Source organism: Rhopilema esculentum, chromosome 7 (assembly GCF_057945365.1).
Source record: "Rhopilema esculentum isolate cy_ngs chromosome 7, ASM5794536v1, whole genome shotgun sequence".
In the NCBI taxonomy this organism is placed as follows: domain Eukaryota; kingdom Metazoa; phylum Cnidaria; class Scyphozoa; order Rhizostomeae; family Rhizostomatidae; genus Rhopilema; species Rhopilema esculentum.
In genome coordinates this window covers 3,586,049-3,608,166 of record NC_142821.1, presented here as the reverse complement: position 1 = coordinate 3,608,166, position 22,118 = coordinate 3,586,049, and the positions used below count along the sequence as shown (strand labels likewise).

At 35.0% G+C, this 22,118-nt stretch overlaps 2 protein-coding genes across 3 annotated transcripts in view; one reads left to right on the top strand and one right to left on the bottom strand.

Moving 5' to 3' along the window:
* Positions 1–12,057, top strand: part of LOC135683908 (unconventional myosin-XVIIIa) — a 34,192-nt gene extending 22,135 nt beyond the window's left edge. For both annotated transcript variants that reach the window (XM_065199302.2, XM_065199301.2), the window contains exons 22-38: positions 818–945; positions 1,640–1,794; positions 2,025–2,148; positions 2,489–2,587; positions 3,101–3,202; positions 3,957–4,067; positions 4,567–4,626; positions 5,259–5,402; positions 5,960–6,007; positions 6,373–6,486; positions 6,628–6,744; positions 6,930–7,013; positions 7,244–7,324; positions 8,135–8,191; positions 8,746–8,843; positions 9,472–9,559; positions 9,878–12,057. In XM_065199302.2, the coding sequence (XP_065055374.2) occupies positions 818–945; positions 1,640–1,794; positions 2,025–2,148; positions 2,489–2,587; positions 3,101–3,202; positions 3,957–4,067; positions 4,567–4,626; positions 5,259–5,402; positions 5,960–6,007; positions 6,373–6,486; positions 6,628–6,744; positions 6,930–7,013; positions 7,244–7,324; positions 8,135–8,191; positions 8,746–8,843; positions 9,472–9,559; positions 9,878–10,291 (2,024 nt within the window). In that variant the 3' untranslated portion in view covers positions 10,292–12,057. The remainder of the gene's footprint in view (positions 1–817; positions 946–1,639; positions 1,795–2,024; positions 2,149–2,488; positions 2,588–3,100; positions 3,203–3,956; positions 4,068–4,566; positions 4,627–5,258; positions 5,403–5,959; positions 6,008–6,372; positions 6,487–6,627; positions 6,745–6,929; positions 7,014–7,243; positions 7,325–8,134; positions 8,192–8,745; positions 8,844–9,471; positions 9,560–9,877) is intronic.
* Positions 12,058–13,472: 1,415 nt separating this feature from the next.
* LOC135683909 (peroxisomal multifunctional enzyme type 2) lies at positions 13,473–20,960 on the bottom strand. Its single transcript, XM_065199303.2, has 7 exons — positions 20,529–20,960; positions 19,433–20,200; positions 17,661–17,720; positions 16,365–16,731; positions 15,449–15,702; positions 14,604–14,754; positions 13,473–14,034 (listed from the first exon to the last, which is right to left on the bottom strand). The coding sequence occupies exons 1-7, from the start codon at positions 20,889–20,891 to the stop codon at positions 13,808–13,810; spliced, it is 2,190 nt and encodes a 729-aa protein (XP_065055375.2). The 5' UTR covers positions 20,892–20,960; the 3' UTR covers positions 13,473–13,807.
* Between the last annotated feature and the right edge of the window lie 1,158 nt (positions 20,961–22,118).

Below are 22,118 nucleotides of genomic sequence, written 5' to 3'. Positions count from 1 at the left end.
AATAATGAATTTAAGCTTTATAATGGTTACAAACGCACCGAAGCGCTCTTTTAGTTTCTAGTAGGCCTACAGTTGCTGGTTTTGATTTTTCAAATCCAAATTCCACTAATCTTAATGTGTAAAAGCTTGTTTGACTTTCAAAATATGTTTTGGACTAAACCAAGAATTTGGCTTATTTTAGATTTATCTGGATAATTCTCCAAATTGGCTGAATATTTGAATATTTTAAGTAATTGTTTCATTTGTTATTCCTCTGCTTTAATTGCCTCTAAGGGAGCACCTTTTGTCGATCATTTCCTTCGAGACCTTTGGGTTTCCTTTGTGAAGTAAAACAAAGAAAGTGAGGTGTCAAAAACAATTCAATCCAATTGTGTGCGCTGCAAAAATACATCGAAGTTGTGACAATCGACAATAGGCAAGAACAACGCCAAACGGCAAGAAGCAATCCAACGTAAAATAATGTGATATGATAAACTTAAAGTTTCAAAATATTGTCTAATTCGCCTGGAGAGGCCGGTAGGGTTTTCGCTTGCCGTTTCTTAAAACAAATTGCAATCGAGGCTGGCAACCTCAAGGGTCATATTGGTCTATTTGGGGTCATTTCTGTCCGGGAGTTATTGGTCTGGACCGATACGTCCCTGGAGTCATAATGGTCTGGAGAGTCATGTTGGCCTGGAACAATTTCATTGCAACGTATTCCCTTGCCTGTCGTAAAAAAACAAAAGTGTTTCCAAGAGGATTCAAATAATCTGTTCAAAGAAACTCTGCTTTAAAAGAATATTAAACAGTATTTGCTAAACGTTTTTTGTTCCCACAGATTCTGTTTACAAGGCAAAGTATAAAGCCTTGAGTGAGGAAGTTCAGAATCTTCGTCAGAAGTTGCTACATGAAGTAGAAGGAGAGATAGAAACCCTTACAATGCAGAAGAGACAAGCAGAGAAACAGGTAAATTGTGGTTTATCCAATGGGAATATATTCTTGATACCATCTTTGTGTTATCATTTCTAATTGGGTTGTTATTACCATGAAATATCTAAACCTGTTTATAGATAGTATGATATTGAACAAATCATTCTCGTGAAGAGGTGAAATTTGACTGTTTGGTATGTTGTTTAAAAGGTAGAAAATGATTGTGGAGTAGAAGAGTAGGATTCAATGAAGCAAAAGCGAAAATAATACTGCCTATATTTTATAGTATCCCCAGAAAAAGCCTTGATTTGATTTGAATTTAACTGTTGTGGTCTTTCAAACTGGGTCTGTCCAACAGTTCAAGTTTTCCGTTTATTTACTGGAGTTAAGTCTAAATTGAGCTAAACAATTAAAACAATATCATTAATTTTGGCAACAAAGATGGAAACATTTCAACACGATTTGATCCAAGCATTTTCATGTACCATTACATTGTGATGCAATTGGTTGTTTTCCCCTTAGATACTTCATTTATTTCGCCTGATTTGTCATGAAACTAATAAATACTTTGTGTCCTTTTTATCATCGTCCTGATTTCTTTAAAAATTGCAATTCCCAAAATCTTCAAAACCCAGCTTAAATCAAGACGGGATATTTTTAAATGATGTGTAATTCCAAGTGTTTGCTTTTCTCATGACCGTTCACGTTAAAACCATCAATGGTATTTCAGTTGGCTGAGGAACAAGAAGAAGCTGAAGACTGTAGGCGACAGATGGTCACAGCCAAGCGAAAATTAGCAAAATACAACGAAGAGATGGAGGACATGAAATTGATTTTGGAAACATCACACATACGAAATGCTGAACTAGAAAAGAAGCAGAGAAAGTATGTTCCTTTTGCTTCAACGTCCTACAATTTAAAAAACTGAATTCAAGTGGTGTCGAAATTCATTTGCAAAATAGATTCTCGTTTTAAAATTTCTACTTGTTTTACTATATATTCCTGCTGTTTATTCCTATGCTTTTCTTTAAGTAGTGATTATATTTTAAGTTATGTGATATTTCAAAATGATTTTATTCATGATTATCGATTATTATTATTGTTTTTAATTTCAGGTTCGATCAGGAAATGAATGCCCTTCGCGAAGAGCTGAACACGGAAAAACAAGCTAGAGAGGATACCCAGAAGGAGAAAAACACACGGACAGCGAAGCATCTGACCATAGAAAATGAACTACTGGTAAAATATTCCTTGAATATACCATCTCAACTTACGGTCTCGTGAAAATATTTTCATAAAAACAATATTTTTAATAAACTTGCAGCTAGAATTCTTTTTTATGCTAAACTTTTTATTTCATATTCAGATTGTGGACCAGAAATTAAGTCACTAAGCTGTAACTAAGTCAGCACTGTCAATACACTTATGGTAAAATTATTTCATAAATCAGATTTCCCAGGCGTAAAAGTATGATTTATTCTGTTGAAGGAGATAGTTTTAGCCCGAAAAAGCACTGTTTATTTTAAGCTTCTTATTCAAGAAAATTTCTTATTCTGTGATTTACTGTTAATTTTTGTAGGAAAAAGACGAAGAATTGCGCCGCGTCCAAAAGGAACTCAACCGAATGCAACAGGAATTTGATGATCTTGGTCGAGGCAGCTTTTCAGGAGACACAGGGGTTGTTATTTTTATACTCCGTAACCTAGTAGAGTAAAGTAAGGGCTTCGGAAGATCCTATACTTCAGCCGGTTTTAAAGCATCCTTAAAACCTTATAATGGGTCGAAAGAACCCATATTTCTCATTATTCTAATGTCTCTTCACCTCTACCGTTCTTGGAATGGTTTTTAAATTACGTAAAGATCGATTCACTTTGCGAAAATCAAATATTACGATTCTTTTCTGTTTACATTGGCAATGTAGTTTCTTCATATGAAAAATTGACAAATTGAGGGAATTCATGACGTTAGTTTACCCAGGAACACATTACGGATGAAGCGTAAAACTATGTTCTGTTTACTAGAAGCGCGATCATGTTGCTGTAGTTTTAAAAACATGTTGAATCTACTTTGTGAAAAGCTTCCAAATCTAGTAAAGGTAAGGCAGTCTTGCAAGTCAATATGAAATTTTAGACAGCTGTAAACACAGCTCAGTATATCTTATCAACAGCTGTATAAACAATTTTCTCTTCAGGTTCTGAATTTGAAGCGCGATAAACGTGAATTGGAATTGAAAGTACAAGAACAGGAAGAAGAGCTCGATGAGCAGGCAGGCCAGATCCAAATGTTGGAGCAGGTATTGTTTTGGAATAACCTCGATACTTAAACTTCAATTTGATTTATATTGATGAATGACTTTGAGAGATGTTGGCCTGTAATTAAGAAACTCAAGGAAAAAGGCACAACAACGGCCTGTATGGATAGAGGGAAAGAAAAACATAGGAATTGAATTGGAAGGACATACTTGGCTAGCTTGTTACTTGTGTTCATTTGAATTCGATATTGTGAAATCATTGTGAAAGCATATTTTGCAATATTGTGAAATCTAAGTCTAGCACTGTGAAGCAGAGAATTTCAGAATTTTTTTGAAGACCTTCTTTAGTCTTGCATTTATCACAGTATAGAATGGCAGATGATGGATTATGGTTGAAAGAAATCAAAGTTAATGGTACTTACGGAAAAACACAAAGAACGCTGGTTGTTACAGTTTTTTTACCAGTACAGAAAGAATAATTTCGATTTCAGCTTTTGTAGACATTAAGACTGAAGTTTCTCCACATACTCTGCTATATGGACTGCTCATTTTGATTAAAACGACTTGTTCTTATTAAGGATTTATGCTCGATTCGAAAACAATAAAGACAAGATTCCTTTTTTCTTGTTTTCAAGCTAAGAAAAGGCATGACTCGTTGCTGTCTTTCAACTCCAGATCAATCGCAAAATATTGTTGTTATGTTCAAATTCACAGCCTAGTTGGAACAGGGTTTTTTCTGATCTATGTTTTTGCTGCATATAGAATTGAAACTGTATTTTGTACGTTTCCACTCCAGGCCAAATTGAAACTTGAAATGGCATCGCAGCGTGACAAGCAGCAGTTTCAAAAGGATCTTGACAGCAAAGATGACGAAATGGAACAAATGAGAGCAGATCAACAGCGAAAGGTTGGTCGTTTTGAAGCATTACGTTTTCAATGTGCATTTTCAAAAAATTATCATCTTTGAACTTTTTGTATTGTATTTTTATCCTTTGCTACTCACGAAAACGTAGAGTCGAAAAATGTAGAGGTGTTTCAAAACACTGAGATTCAGTGTTCAAGTAAGTTATTAAAATAACCATCATTCCATATTTTCCATTTTCTATGAACAGTTGATATTCAAACCATGGTTTGTTGGCATCTTACTTGAATTTCGAAAGCCTGAAATACATTGCTATTATCTGTTTTAATTAGGGGAAGAAAGGTTAAAGGGAAATTCTCCAGTAGGTATAGGGGAAAGGGTACCAATACTTGGAAGAACAATTTCTTTTTGTAATTTTTGATAAATTTATTTTCCTTTTCATTTTGATGTTTTTAACAGTGCTTTCCTTAAGTTATCCCTGTATAAAGGTTCTGTCACTCCTTGTCTACTTCGTGGTAATTTCACTTCAATCTTTGTTTTGTAGATGAGGCAACTTGAAGAGCAAATCGAGGAAGAATACCGGGAGAAGAATGAAGCTGTTAAGGTAATTTGTTCCACTTGCAATTCCACTAAACATTATGTTCTCCTATTTAACGAGTTATTATGTTTTTAGTTTGTGTAAGATTTTTAAAGGTAATTTTCTTGCACCAGCCAGTGCAGGCTTTATTGTGGAACAACATCCAATTGTCTTTGGTTATTTTTAGTCCTGTTTTTTGATATTGTCATGCTCTGCATAAATATACGAGAATATCTCTATGATCTATAAACATTACATTGGGAAACGTTTTGTTGCCAGTTATTGGACATTTCAAGCCTATACAGTGGCTGTTTGTATGTTATTGCTATTTAATTCCTTTGTTTTATGTCAAAACTGCAACTTTTCCTTTATTTTCTCTTTAAAATATTATAATACATGATATTTATATAATCATGTACAAACAACTAGCAATTCTGTTAAAGCGATACCATTGAGAGACAAAGGCAATATACAACATTTGGTCATTCCTTGTGAAATATCACTATCATACACATTCAACGTAAGGCTTGGACGGCTTATAGATACATAGGGCTTGATTTGAATCGACCAGGTTTATAGATAAACTTTTGGCCTAAGCTATTTGATATTCATATACAACTATTGAAAAAGGTCTTTATCGCCATTTTCTTTTCATGTAGATGAGACGTGAGTTGGAGAGGCGAATGTTCGATTTGCAGCATTCGAACGACCTTGCTGATCGTGGACATGAGAAGAAGCTCAGAAAGGAATTAAGAAAACTTAGAATCCTATACAAGGATGCAAAATACGCACTCGACAGTCAGGTAAGGGTATCAAGCCAGTTTATGTTAAAAAAAGAATTATGCAATAGATCTATTTATAAAATTTGTGCTTGAATACCTAAGCCAATTAATTTTTAAACTCTACTGGTGAATGAAATGTAGTGATTACGCAAGTCAAACCTCCACGAAGCTCATGACACTGAAGAAAGTAAAATTCTGAGACGTTGCAAGGCTTGAAAAGTTTTGTTGGATTATTTAATAGACTTTGGCTTGTTTTTTTGACATAAAAGTTCAGCCTTGCATTTGTGAAGGATGTTTTTGATAAAATCAGTTTCGTTTCTGAATGAAATTAGAATGCAGTTTTTCTTGGTGCTGTTCATACAGAAAATTCTTGACTTCATACAGAAAGTCTGCATGAAATATTTTTAAAAATACGTCATAAAGACGTGGATGATAGTAAAGTTACTGTTTATAGCATATGTATATCAGAATGTGGATTGAATATTTTCATGATTTACATATAGCTGTCAAATGTAGTGATATGGCCTAAAGAGATGTGGGCTCATGTGTTCTGACGTATAATCTTGTTTTCTATTAAGGCTTCACAAAACACAGACAAAACCCAACTAAAGCAATTGAGAAATCAGGTAACATTCACAAATTTCTTTTTTTACTTTTGTCGAGGGAATCAAGTTCAGAATGCAAAACTTGCATTTATTAGGTATGCAGCAACTTGTACATTTAAAGCTAACATCTGCTTCTGCGTGTAGTGGTACTCGAATGTTTTTTTAAAACCTAGAACTTTCGAAGTAAGGAAATATAGTTGCTTGATAAAAAGCTTCACATAAAAAGTGACATATTAGCCTGGCCTCTTCACTGTCTTTCGTCTTATGGTGTAGATGGAAGAGTTATATTTTAGTTAATTCACATAGATCTTCATTTAAATTAACTCGTCGTCAATGAGCAAAATTGTTTTGATTTAATTTTAACTGAATATTTTCCTTGCAAAAAGCTTGAAGATATGGAGTTTGCTAAACACATTGCTGTTAAAGCGAAGAAGCAACTCGAAGCAGACATCGAAGATTTACAAAAACAATTAGAAGAAATGAGCAGATTGAAATTGGAGGTAAGGAATTTTTTAATGCTTTAACTAATTTTTGAGTCATATCATTTGAGATAATTTCTTCTCACTGTCACTCTAGTTTTCGATGAATTTTAAGGGCCATTCAAACTAAGTTTTTAGTTATTTTAATCTCTTCCGTCATAGGCAGAAGAACGGAACCTGCTTCTTTCACGCGAAAATGCTGAAATAATCAACAAGATAGAAGATGGAGAAGATGAAACAGATGAGCTTATAAAAAAGAACAAGCATCTTATAACAGAGGTAATGCGTCTATAACTCTTCAAAATTCAAATAGCAGTGTTTCATTTATGCCTTCACACATCTTGCTGCTGTGTCTCGAGAACATTACTGATTGCTGCCGTGTTTTGAGAGCATCAAGAGCAACTAAGCAAGAAATAATGAAGTTAATTTCGCAAACAATTATGTAATTACTTAATTTGTTTTAGGTTGCCAAATTGCAAAGTGATGTCATTCAATGCAATTCCACTATCCAAGATCTTTCAGCTGAAAAAGATCTTCTCGATGCCAAGGTTGGTATTAGGAGATTATCGTTTTTTGGTATGTTTGTCTAGGAGAAGTAGCACCAATCAGTGCAAGGGCTATGGTTTCAGACATTTTGTTTTTCAAAATTTGTTATCGAGAAGCAACAATTTGTTCTCATCATCTAGATTGTGTCTTTTTTAATATTTCCTTAAAAACATAATATCAGTTTGCAACAGTTTTGCAAAATATATGTGGTACTGTTCTTTCCGAAATTCAGGTTCAGCAATTGACAAGCAAACTTGCTTATTATGAAGAAACAACTGTTGACAAATTGGAAGTGCAGAGACTTGAATCAAAGGTATGTTCTACTAATATAAAGTAAGTTTTATGGTTGAAGCTGCGACATCATGTTCAGGAGATATTACTGGAAAAGTTACGAAAATCTTTGTTTTGTTTTTTTCATTTTTTCTTCATGGATTTATTGTCTCAGTAAAGAAAATTCTTGAAACTTCCTTGGGCTGTAGTATATTGCCTTTTGGTTGAAAAGTTATTTTTTAAATGATTTATTCAATGTTTCATTACATATACTTGGTTGGTTTGTCATCCAAGATTCAATCCTTGCAAATATCTCTCTTATTTTGTAAGTTATTTTTTCCTGACAAAGCAAGGTTCTATTGTAAAGCTGAGACCTTTCGACAGAGATATTTCAAAATTTGAAGCCCAAACAAGGTTGAATTTGCACCAGATTTATTGGCTTAAGAAATAAGACAACTGAGTTTATTATCTTTACTTGAAACCAGTAAGACATAGTCGATGAAATCACAATAAATAGACTCGAAACCTTAGTAAAAGCTCAAGTTTTGACTTAAAAGAATCAGATACATTGTAGTTGGCCCCCTACTTCAGGTTCATTGTTCATTGTAATTGGCCCCCTACTTCAGGTTATTCACTCACAGTCCTAGGCTCTTTGACTTCATTATTTCCGAACCTAGAAAAGACAGATTTTATTTCACAGGGGAAGCCAATTTAAGATACCGAATCTCGGGCCAGCTAAACCAATTTGATTTCACTGGATTGCAATTTATTTTCGAAACACTTGTATGTTTTTGTATTCATTTTCTTTTTTTGCTTCCTACTTCATTTCATGCCTGTTGTATCGCCTTTTTAGATACGAGAATTAGAATCGAAGATTGATGTGGAGTCTACCTTGAAAAACCGTCTTGAGGTGAGCTTCCATACTTCCAGTCTTTCTGATTATTTCCAGTCATCTTCAATGGCGAATTAAGCTCTGTCGCCAACTACAGAAGAGAAACAATAAAGCAATATGCAGAAACAATATGCTCTATAGATATTTTTGTTTTCGACTTTATATTTCAAAATCTTATATTCCTTGTAAGACTTCTTCAATAATGTCAAAGATTGAAACTTTTGGCTTTTTGAAAGCTTTCCGCCTGCAACAGAAAACTCCCATGTTATTTTATCCTGATATAACCAGCTTTATTTAGTTTTGCTGTTATATTTCTTACTGTGGTGTTTTCTATTTGTTTTCTTTGATAGATTAATATGCTGCTTATTTTAAAATTATGTTTACAGGAAATTTACGACATTGTTTGTGTCAATTATCATTTTCATGATGATATAAGTAAAAGAACAAGAAAAATGTTTCATTCTATGCGGTCGCTAAGCCCTGATGAATTTATTTACTTCAGGAAGAAAAAGTCTTCACCCATTTTTTTACCTGCACGAAATTGATAATGTGCTTGCGTTTATTTTTGCTAGTCCCAACTTAGTCGCTTAAAGAACACGGTTACAAGTTTACAAGACGAGAGAGACACCCAGATAAATCGAGAAAGCAGACTGAAGGCTGAAGTCTCAAAGTACGTGAATTCCTTTTTTCCAGAATTCTGATACCTCTATGTTATTTTGTTAGCAAGCAAAGTAGATTTTTTATGATATTAAAAGCTGACATTCCTTCTGTTTGGCTTGTAGTTTTATATTTTTGGGTATATGTCTTTGTTTTTTTTGCGATTTTATGCATTTTGAATGATTAGGCAACTTTAGTTTCAGTTATTATATGCTTTCACACTTTGTATAAAGTAGTGGTTGCCTCAAGCTCTATTGTCACTTGCTGTTGAGCGGTAGTTTGAACGTTTTTGGTTAAAGTAAAAGCTGATTTGTTGCAGAGAAATTTAATGTATATGAATGACTACAAGTGTAACGCCGTGATGTGATATGATGTAATGTTATTTTAAGTTTAAAAAGTAAGGTGTGAATATAAAACTGTAAATAGTTTAAAAGACTGTATACTAATGAACATTTTCTATTTTATATCTTTCTATTTTCTATTATATACTGGTACATCAATTATATGTTTTGTGCTATTGATAGCAAAATTTTGTTTTAAATGATCAGCTTGTAATATGATTATTAATCACTTTTTTGTAATATCAGCTTCACGACTTCCGAAGTCAAGAGCCTAGTGCTTATTTCATGTTTAAATTTTAGATATCAGCGCCAGTTAAAAGATGCCAAGGAAGAAGTTGAGGATCTAAGGAAAGTCGAAGATGAACAAAAGAGAAAGAAAGAATCTGCTGTAAGTTTGTTTGAAACTTTGCTTTAACAGGTTAACTCTTCATAGTATATTTAAACTATCATGACCTTGGTAATCGTGTACTGCCTGCAGTGCTGTGCCAGAGGTGGTATCAAATTATATGTCATTTTTATTTTCGTATAAATGTCAGTGATTTTATGTGGTGTGACATGTAAACTAATGACGGCCTTGAGAACTAATAAACTTGACAGTCGTTGACAGTCAGGAAATTGAATGTGACGTCATGAAATTCTTTCTTATAAGATTGTGAAGTGACTTGTTTGCAGTTAGTAAAATTCCCTTTCAACTCATCATCCTTAGGAGTCTGAGGTCGAAAATCTTGACCAAGCGCTTTCCTTGGCAAAGACAGAATTGAATCTCGCTAATAAACGAATAAGGGATCTACAAGACGCAGTGGAAAGAGAAATGGCCGCTTCAAGCTCAGATGATGATGACCTTTCTGACATTGACAGTGAAACAGGAAGCATCTCAAGCCGTTTTTCTTCTTCTCGCTCGTTGTCAGTCGCTGATAGGCGCGCGGGACACTACGACAGATCAACTCGTTTACAGAGACGTTTAACAGCACTTGAGGATGAAAGCAGTCTGGAAACTTCGACGAGAAAAACTAGTTTATTGGACGATACTTATGGAAGTCGAAAATATTCGAGGACTAATTCGCGTGACTCTAGTGGAAGTTATGGTAGTCGGTACTTGAACGGACATTTAGGGAGTTGATTCATAATAATTTAGGAAATTGTATGGCTGTCTTGGCTAATTATTGTTATGATCCATAGGCGTTGCTAGAAACTTCTCAATCTTTTTGAAGTATAAAAGAAAAGCAACAGCTGAAAAAATCAAATGTTTTTTCAGCGTTTGTGTGGTAATAGTTTTACAAGATAGCAGAGTTAATGCTAGTCTTAGGCTGTTTGATGCTTTTGTCGTGTTTGAAAAAAACAAATTTATCAGTTGATATGAAGGTGCATAAGCAGTGGTCACTTGCTTTGTTAGAGGTGAGCATCGTTAAGCAACACAATACAGGCATCTGCAGGACCAGCTTGATCAAAGACAAGAATTTTGTATAAATCCTTGTCTGTTTTTATGAAGATGCCCTTTATTAAGGGGAAGCTTCACTGTAAAGATACATGCTTGAGCCCTTGAATTTTTGAGACCCACTCCAATTAGCTTGCTTTCGACAAATGCCGCTCGTTCTTTTGATCATACTATCATCACTAAATAACTGCCAGGTCATAAATGTATCTTGCCTGACATCATCTTGCATGAAACCTTATTTTCATCCTAGTTCATCTACTTAATGTGCATTCAATTTTTTTCCGGTTTCACGACTTCAGCTTCATTATTATTTTACTGCTATGTCACGATTCTGCTATTTTATCTATTTTTTTGCTACTTTTCTCCAAGTTTGTCCTACACAGTGTTCAAGCCAGCTCCCACGTTTTGTAACTGAGAGTTTTGTTTTAAGAAACATGCTTCAAAATCGCCTGTGCTCCTACAAAATTTTGAGATTTCACAAATAGTATATCATTCTGCAGTACCTACCGTCCTATCAGAGAATGGAAGGCTGTATAATTAATCAGAATTTTGATTCGGATTGCCATTCATGTCTAATTTTGGTCAATTATCTAGCAAACTTTGGAATAATGTTCCCTAAAGCTTCCGTTTTCCTGTTTGTCTTTGGTTGCCTTCATATTAACTTATTATTTGGCTTCTCCATTTCCTGTGAACATTGCTTTGGTCCGTATGCTATATTGCCTTAATGCTATCTAAACTACCTGTTACTTAGCCACACTTTGCCACACCCTCACCACACAGACTTATAGCTACTCACTCTTTAAGCAACTGTAACACCGAGGAAACTTATTTAAATTGTGCGCCCATTTATCAACGCTTCGTTACTTCTAGTTATAAAAATGATTAAGATCTCCAGATAAGCAGATTAGATTAAGATCTTAGCTCTATTTAGTTTGTTTCCCTTTTTGGCAAAATCCGTTCTTTTTGCTTGAATTAGTATTTGTTATAGATTATCACTTGTTTTAAATGTATATCCAGTATGCATAACAGAGAAAATATTTTACTGCAGTTTTATCAACCTAAAGATAATCTAACTGTAACAAGATTTTTGTTCAACTATTCGTTAATTAACTCCGAAGTTGTAATCAGGATTTTAAATAGCTTTATTATCTTTAATATAGAGTTATGTGAATTCATGTTAAGGATAACAAAAAGTGAATTTCAGTATTTCTGCATGTATAGTAAGTTATTTCCTCGCACATCATCGCAGTAACATTGTCTGGAAAGATGTACCTCCCACTTCAGCATATTTGGTTGCTATATCATAATATCCTTTCCACGATGTTCATTGAAAATGCAGAATCACCTTAAGTGTGATTGACGTTTGAGGGTAATGTATAGCATTATGATATTGTGAGGTTTTGAAAATGCTCATTCAGCTTTTTGTTTCAGATAAAGATAATATGCAGTTATATTGTCATTCTTCTTTATCCTTTTTTTCTTTATCCACCCATCAATTTTAAATCCACAAGCTGCTTTGCCAAATGTGCAAGATTCTTTACACAAGTAATGCATAGGATTTAAAATTGTTTAGAGTGAGAGATAAAAAGTAAAGTTTGATTATCATTTTGATACAGAAAGTAGATCTTATAGGCAAACTCCTGTTTGACTAGAATACTTTTTGGCAAAGCCCGTTGAAGTTTGCTGTTTGCTTCGGAACAATGACAACAAACGATGTCCAGTTTAACTTCTTCATTGATCACTCTTATTGTTCAAAGACACATTTTTAACAGAGAATGAATTTAGGTTAAAGATGGTTTTAACAATAGATATTGCTCTTTAAGGCAAATCTGGCATTTATTTTTTCATTTGTTGCAAACTTTTGATGCAATCGAGTCCTAAATTTTAACTAAGCGACGAAGTAGATGCCATTTTACGATATTGTTTTGCCCAAATTCCTTCCAATGTTGTTTTCTTCCAGATTTCTTGAAGATTCCGTTCTATCATCAATAATACTTCCAGTATTTACAATACTTTTAGCCATTAACAATTAACAGCAATGCTAATTTCCATCTCTGTTACAATCAACTCGAGCTCAAGAGATCGTTAATCGATTAAAGAAAGGCCTAACGAACTTCTCTCCAAAGTTTCCTTGTCGTCCAAGCTTTATAAATTATCTGATATATCATATCTAAGCACTTCTATTAATTTTGCGAAGACTGTATTGCTTTCGAAATGGCAGTGTTTCTATATTTCCATACGTAGGATTTTTCTCAGCCCTCTTTTTATCTATTTGCGTTTCACTAATTTCAAGATTTGACTTGAGCTATTGGAATACCAGGGTACATGCTTCTTGTCTCCGAGTATCATTATCGTTTTATTCCAATGAAGCAAAAATATATAATTAAATAAACATGGTGAAACTTATAGCTGAATTGATACAATTTTTTCTCTCTAAATTCTAAATTGAAAAAGATATTTTTTCAGATTTGTCTGCAGACGTTATCTGTCCAGTATGGTTTGCCTGCGAGCACCGCTCACGCGTTTGCCCAAATTGGCGCCAGCTGTACCCTAAACTGGCATGCTCAAGATACTACCAAGATACTACACATTTTAATAAGGACTTTCTATTAATTTTTTGTCATCCAACAGGTACACAAATTTTTAAATGTTGCAGGTTTTAAAGCACTTACTTTAGTTATCTTCACCATGGACCAAAACAAATAACCAAAAAGTGATTGCTGTGAGAACATTTATTCATCCATGACCCAATAATAATTATCTTCTATTTCTGGATTGGATATGACATAGTTTCGTAATCCATCTAACTAAAGCTTTTTCTCAAATAGCTTTGAAGGCAGTTACATTGGCAAAGAAAATGCTGGTCTAGATATGTTCAAAGACTTGTCTAGTTTTAATAACATTTTTTACTTTCAATACATTTTATCAAATCGTCTGCTGTTACTATAGACTGTCACTGTTACTATAGGACGTTTTCATGTACTTTTCAATCGAGTGGTAAGAAGCTTTACACAATAAAGTCAAAGCATGACCTTAAAAAATTACAAAGTTACAAATCATAAGTTTGAGATTGAAATTCCTTCAATTTAATTCCAATTTAATCAAATCCTTCTATTTCTTAAACTACATTTCAGTTAAAGGTTATCACAATAGGCAGAAGCACACTGTATTTAAATTTTCTGGTCATAAACAGGTAAAAATTCACAGTTTTGCTTGTTGGTTGATTATTTGGCCAAGTTTCTGTGTCAGCATCACATTCCCTTTAATTTTCAATTTCCCATTAAAGAATGCCTGTTGCGGATTTAACTGCCCTGATGCCATCGCAGAGAAGTCTTCATCAGACGTTGTTAGTTGGACATCAGATTTTCCATCAAAGGATCCTTTGTACACACTTGGCTCAGCTGACTTGAAGTCCATGACCCATTGACCTACAAAGTTCATTGAAAAGGTGACAAATATCTTTGTTTCTTTACAAAAATAGTTTTCTTTTAAGATACATAGCTATATCCTATTAAAATTATTGAAAGCAATTACAAATCATCATTATGATAATTCATTTATGTCAGTAGAGAGAAGATACATAAAATTTACTTGATTTTTCAACAGAAGGCAGAATGAAATGCTATCCAAGATAGGACTTTAGGTTACTATCAAATAAGAAAAATATGTATACTGCAAACCCTTATTTTAGCAGCAAAGTAAAAGTCCTTCACCTGCTGTTATATAAGAGCATCATTTAAGATACATAGCTATATCCTATTAAAATTATTGAAAGCAATTACAAATCATCATTATGATAATTCATTTATGTCAGTAGAGAGAAGATACATAAAATTTACTTGATTTTTCAACAGAAGGCAGAATGAAATGCTATCCAAGATAGGACTTTAGGTTACTATCAAATAAGAAAAATATGTATACTGCAAACCCTTATTTTAGCAGCAAAGTAAAAGTCCTTCACCCGCTGTTATATAAGAGCATCAAAAGCATCAAATACCTGCTTCTTTGCCATCCTTGGTTATCTTCCAGACAAATATTCCATTTATTTTTTTTGCAACCTGAGGTAAGTCCTTCACCTTCTTGGCTATCTCCTCAAAAATGACTTTACTTGCAAGTTGACTCTGTGGCTCATTGCTTGGACTGTGAGTCTATTGAGATTCAAGCAATTAAACTGAAGGTTAGGCTTTGAAGGTGAAGTGAAAGGTAAGAAGTCCAATGTAAAACAAAAAAATTATAACAAAGAACAATCAGCTCAAGAAATATAATGTGAAGAATTTTATCAAATATAGGGGAAATATTTTGTCAAAAGAGTAGATCAGCCAAAGAAGAATGCACAAAAGCAATAGGTGAAGGCCCTGGTGCATAAAAATGTAAAGATGTGAATTACATACAGCAATGGATGCCAGAGAGGGGGCAATCACATTTCTTGCCCTTTGTTAGAGGGGGAAGGGGCTAGAAGTGCCCATTTCATACAAACACCCTTGACATTTGTAATTTTGGTCTTTTTCAATTGATTTTCCAATTGTTTTGATTATGATGTTGCTCAAAACATATAGCATTTAATTATGCTTGTAATTTGACCAATTTTAAATATGTCTACAGCAAACCAATAACAGTTATGAAACAATTAGTGGTACATCTGGGAATCAATGCCCCTTTTCTGATATCTGCCATCTTGCTTCTTGGTTGTTCAAGCATAACTACATACAGCACTTTGCTACAAATCTTTAATTGAATTAAAGGGACACTTGCATTATTATGTAACAAAGTAAAAGGAGCCTAAATTAAGATTGTAAAACAATTACTTAGATATGTAGATGCAAAGCTTCAAATTGAGAATACCTCTTCCCCTTTAAGGTCAACATAGCCTCCAGTTAAAGCTTCTTTTCCAGTTTCTTTCACTTTGACAACAAAATGAATTCTATTCTTTTCCTTCCACATTTCAGTTACCAGTGACTGCCCAGGAATTACTGGTCGGTTGAATCTGGCTTTCATACATTTGAACAGACTGGCATCGTTGTTGGCATATTCTTGTAACACATGCCTAAGTGCAAAACCATATGAACAAAGACCATGAAGGATAGGTTGCTTGAAACCTGCAAATAAATACACAAACTTTAGAAGAAAAGTCCATTTAGTAGAACAATATCTAGCTTTTGTCTATGGCAACACATGTTAAAATGATTTGAGTCAATGGTCAGACGGGAGTTTGAAATGCTAAAGTTTTTCATAAGTTGGTTGGTGAAATTGGTAGTTGGTTGAAAAAATCACCCAGTGGCTGGTAAAACAGGAATAAATTTGTCTGTATGTAAATGTTAGTTTTGATGATTCAAAATAAACCCCTACCCAAGTTTGTATGGACAAGGTGTACCACTTAGGGCCATAGCTTACATTGTCCTTTGAAGAATTATCCATTTTGTTCCTTTTGTGTTCAACAAATGGTTTCCCCAATGATTCCTTTCCTACAATTCTCAGGCCTTTTCCCACCCCAAAATTATTCTAAAATGATTGCCAAATTAATTATTGAATAATATGTTGATTTTGATATGTTTTAGGGCTGTTCAGCCTTTTAATGGGGATTTTATGGTCTGTTCTTGGAATGTCCAGAAGCCATGGTCCCTAAATAATTCTATCCTCCACACAGTACTGTACTACTTACTGTACAGCTTACAAAAAACATATAAAATGAAGTTATTAATTAACAAGCTACTGATTATTTTGAAGCAATAACATAACCTAAGTGTCACAATATCCTCACCTGCAACATTGGCAAAGTTATTATCAATATGCAGTGGGTTCTTGTCACCATTCAGCCTGTAGAGTGCAGCTTGGTCATGGCTTGTCATCTCCTCCACAGTTTTATCTGGTGCCCGGGTTGGTGGTACTCCCAATGGTACAGCAACATTAGTTTTTCTTTTTCCACCAAAGCCACCAGCCCGATTGAAATAAACTGAAAACTGATTTCTGCATATGATCTTGCCATTCTCATCTTTTGTTTCAGCATCAACTATCATTAGAGCCCCTTTTCCTTTATCAAGTAAATCAACAATTTTTCCATTGGTTGTCATAGTTCCTGATGCTGGCAATGGTGAAAGGACTTCAATATATTGTTCACCATGAAGAATCTGCAAACGAAGTAGTTGTTAAAAACTCAATACCATGTATCAACCCAATACCAAAAGAGCCTCAGTGCACTGGCTTGGAGCAGGGCTTTGTCACCCAAAAGCATTGGCTACTTTGTCAGAGTTCACAGATAAGCTAGCTTTCTTTGTCCCTCCATCAACATAAAAGTTCATTCCAACTGTATCCCTTAGAACAACTTGATATCATCAAAAGACTAAACTAAAAATTAGCAAAAACCAGCTGGGTAAAATCAAGAGTCACTAAAACGCTTACAGCATTACAAAACATAACAGGACTCAAATGAACAATTTATAAATAATATCATAGAATACCATATACCGTAAAAGCTCCAATAAGCCTCAGGGGGGGGGGGCTTTTTTATTTTTTCGTTCCTATTGGGGGGCTTAAAAGGAGGGGGGGCTTCAAAGGGAGGTTTATTGGAGAGGGAGCTTATTAATAATTCAATATTCAACACATTATAACAATGCCACAATGCTCTGGGATTTTCTTGAAAAGAATCAACATCAGTATCCTCTTGACTTCTAAGGCACACAAGGAAATCTTCCATGGACCTCATTTAATGATCTTATCATCATCACACCTGTCAAAAGACTTACTCAATACACATGGTTTCTTTGTTTGACATAAGGTGGAGGGCTTAATAGAGAGGGGGCCTGATTTCAAATTTTGGCTTGGTAAGGAAGGACGTAATAGAGAGGGGAGCTTTTATGTTATGTATTTACCATAAGAGAAAAAAGGTGATGAATCATGCATTTGTCAAGTGCAATAGCACCAAACAGCAGCTAAATTTGAGAATTAATTAATGAAATTTTCTTCAAAAGTTTTCCAAACTTTCAAACTCAGGAAGACTGTTAAGTGTGGTCCAAGCAAAATTAATCAAAACTGCCTTTTTAATAAAAGTAATAGCTACCTGAGTTGGATCAATGAGCTCAGCTCCAGGAAAATCTTGCAGATTATCAAAAATTATTTCCTGGAAAGAAAATTAAAAACAAAATATTAAAAAGAAACAATCTGATAACACATTAAATAATTAATAGCTGAATTTTTTATAGCAGATGGACCTAAGAATGTCTATTTAGAAATTGTCACTGACTTTCTTAACTCCATGGTAAGCATAAAGGCGGGTTTCCACTTCGGCGATTCATGTCACGCGATCGCGCGACTGCTGTTCTGGGCATGCGCATTAAACCCATTGGCAGTGATTCCCCTTTGCACTGGCGATCGCGCGATCGCTTTTGGGAGTTGAATAGATTTTAACTTTTCTGCGACCAGATTATCAAGAACCAATTAGATGCTTTGTTTTTTGTCTGGTTTACGTAAAATGCCTCTTGTCTTGTTTTCTTTGGCGCTTGTCCAAAAAGTCAACTCCACGCTCTGCTACGCTGAGAAGAAGACGATGGAAAAAATAAGGATTGATCCAGAAGCCACGTCGCTCTAAAGTCAATTTCAGCAAAGTCAATCCCCTAAAGTACAGTCAAATTATCTTGCGTTTGAAAATGTCGAAAAGTTTCATCTATTTGACAAGCTGGTGATACTCTCCCTTTTCATATCTCTCTGCACATATTTTCCTTACCCAGCATCTCCTTTTCTTAAGAGCCTGCAGTGCTCTTCTTTTTAATCGTCACCTCAATAAAATGAGAATCAAAATTTGTGGCCTTGTAATCACCATATTGTTTACGCGCCTAATTATTCTAGGGCACTGACAAGGATCTCGCGGCCAAATCTCAAGAGTGGAAATCAACCCTGCGATAGCAATCGAGTGATCGCAAGGTTCGCGCGACCAAATTCGCCAAAGTGGAAACCCGCCTTAAGAATAGCTTATATTCAAAACAGCAATCAGGTCAACTGGTTTCCAAGTTATAGTCTTTATGTGTGTAGTTTTTCTGCAATGATATCAAGGGCAAAAAACATTGTTAGGCCTCGAAAAAATTTATAAAGACATTGTGAAGAGATTTTTGAAGACATTAATGAAGACAAGGGTGATCGATAAAATTGTGGATAAAATTTTGGTTTTTTTGGTAGAATTCAGTTCAGTCATCAATAAATATTCAAACTTAATCACTGTAATGCTTGTTGGATTCTGTTAGACTGTTAGACTGAGATACGATAATACCGTCAATAAAAGTCTAGGGCATATTACCCCAGTCTAAAAATATAACAAGGGGGGCAATTTTAAATTCGACGACAAATGCACAATTCAACGTAATAACTGATTTAACTGGTCTGAATGAATGGTTTCGCCTCGACTCATCACTGTGACGTCACAGCTGGAAATAAAATTTCACAATGCAACTGCAAAATATGCATACTTTGACACTCAATAAAAAAGAACCATTTTACATTCAATAAATCTTGTTGGATTCTGTGTGTCATATGAATGTTATGCAATTTTTTTACCAGTATTAGCTCTGAGACCAGTTGAAAAACTGCTTTGCAATACTTTAAGAAAGCTGTTTTATCAAATTCTTGCTAATTCATCATTGTCAGTATTAAAATTAATACCAGCATAATCCATGTAGCATATTTCACAAAATATCATCATGAGTAATTTATCTTAATGAATAACAGAAATTTTTGGATCTGTATCATTTAATGAAGTAATTTATGCACTGGGATAATATAGTTATGAATCATGCACAAAGGCAAAGCAATGAGAACACTTAGAGCCTAAACACAACAAACCTGGGCAAAAATTATACCATATGTTGGAAGAACGCTAAAATCTTCATGGCCCTCAAACAAGAACTTAAGTGAGTTTTCATTTATTTTTGTACCAACACCAAGCGCATACAGTATTGCATCTTTAGGTGTGTAAGTAAACTTCCCTTCTGCAAAGGAGATACCAATGATCTTTGCTGGATCAAGGAGCTCTTTCTTGTTTCCTAAAGTACTTTCACCAGGCAGTGACACATTTTTTAGGCTTTCCATAATATCCATGATAGATCCTTGTGAACTTGTCCGTGGACTCCCACCTTCCCAGTTACTGAGTTCCTCCCAATGATCTCTTACAATGTCTGCTGTCAAAGGTTCACCCCATTTTCTAAACTGCATGCCCATTGTACTTTGCCATCTTAATTTGCTTGCCCATCCAGCAGCAGTTTCAATAACAGTGCCATTGTCTTGGCAACTCTCATGACATAAATACACAACAAATGGAGCAATGAACTGTGGCTGAAGTGCATCAAATATTTCTTTTGGCATCACATTTTCTGTTAGACGAGAAGCTGCCAACGGAGCTACAGTATTGCAGTAGATGTTATATCTTTGGCCTTCAAGAGCTAGTGTATTGCTTAGACCAAGCAATCCAAGCTTTGCAGCACTATAATTTGCTTGACCAAAATTACCATAAATCCCAGCTGGAGATGAAGTCATTACAATTCTTCCAAACTGTTGTGCTTTGAAGTATGGCCATGCTGCTTTTGTTACTTTGAAGGCACCAAAAAGATGCACCTGTGACAGAAATAATGATATATTTTTATTTTAATAATTGCTCAATCTGTATTTGAACATGAGAAAGTTTGAAAAGTGTGGCTGATTTTGACAAGATTTTGGGTGAGCCAGCAGCCCCACACCTTAGGAGCAGGTGCCCAAAAATAGCCTTGAATGACAGTTGCACCAGAATTATCAATTTTTCCAGTTTTAAAATGAATTTATATATATAGTATGAGGTGCGGTCTTAGCAATACCATGTCTGAAACTTGGGTGCATCACTGCCATGACCTGCTCTGCATACTGCCTAACATTTCTAAATGAAGAAAAAGGGGGTAATCAAAAGCACCTTGTGGACCAGTTCCCAGTCTTTGTCTGTCATCTTCGGGAAGGAGCGATCCCTCAAAATACCTGCATTGTTAACAAGAATATCAACACGACCGAAATTATCGACTGCTGTCTTGACAATACTCTCTCCGTTTTCCACTGAATCATAACTTGCAACAGCATTCCCTCCTGTTGACTTGATTTCATTCACAACATCATCAGCAGCATTTCTACCCTCTCCACTCCCATCCCTTGTACCGCCGAGATCATTAACAACAACTTTAGCGCCTCTTTTTGCAAACTCAAGGGCATATTCTCTTCCCAGTCCACGTCCAGCTCCCGTGATAATAACAACCCGACCATCGAACCTTAGCAAAGACATCATGATACGCCCCTGTGTTTTAGAAAAAGGAAACACGTCCTTCAATGTTCACCAACATGGGGACAAGGTTCATTTTCAAAGAATTGTCTCGATACAATGTCAGCCTCGTTTCGGATGAAATATGGGGCAGATTGATCGAAAATGGAAGCAAAGAAAGTGTCCAGGATCCAGAATCGTCTCTCTTTATTTGTTCTTGGCGTAACGGTTTTTTTAAAAGAGTAATATTTTAGTGGATTGACATTGCTGGAAAAATGGCTCATCAAAAAGCGTAAGTTATTTGGCCGTGTGGAAATTCTTGAAAGTAAGAGCAATCTGAATGTAATTGTATACACAGCTGTTACGCCCATTGTTCTCGGGGAAATGAGGACAGCGAATATTTTGCCTTTTAACAGACCGCAACACGCAACTTTCGAAAATTAAGTGATTTTCAAAATTCAGTAATACATCGTACACTTACTCCATAAAGTTGCGAATAATTTTAAAAGATGAATCTACTTTTGCTTCCTTTATAACATAAATTCGTTGTTTGCATGATTGTTTCTGGTTTCCGGGAAAAAAATCGAAAGGACGACCATTTTTGTGATTTTCCGATGCGATGGCGATTTTAGGCCAAAGTGTTCCTCATACTTTTCTTTGGCGCTTCCAAACGATAGACGATAAATACTTCATTTTTGTTGCATGAATTGGCCAGTGAACGAGGCTAAAAAACTATGGGGGTGCACAGGTCGGCATACGGTGCGAACCAGTCAAAAATCAGCTTTTCTTGCGTTTGCGTGAAATTTGAATCTCAACGGCTTTTCTGTCCGCTTGTGCACCCCAAAAATTTCATTCTCCTACGAATAAAGCATCAATTTGGTACGTTTTTCTAGCAAAATAAGCCTGTCTGTGGAAGCGCGAGCCGATTTTCGACGACCCGGTCGGCCTAAAACTTCATGTTTTCGTAGTGATTCTCCCAAACTGCGAGGCTCCTTCGCAGCGTACTTCTCTTCGGCTTCTCCGTTAGGTGCGATGAAAATATAAACTTAAAGGTAAAACAATTGAATAAAACTCTTTAAATGCTATATTCATACATTTCCTACCTTTTCAGAGTGTTTAATACAAAAATATTTCCAATTATCCTTGTTTGGTTGGCTTTGGCAGTGGTATTGATAGACAAATTCTGTTAAAGAATTTCGCGGGAAGCCGATTTAGGGAAACGAAAATTTTTTGCTGAAAACCGACAAACTCAAT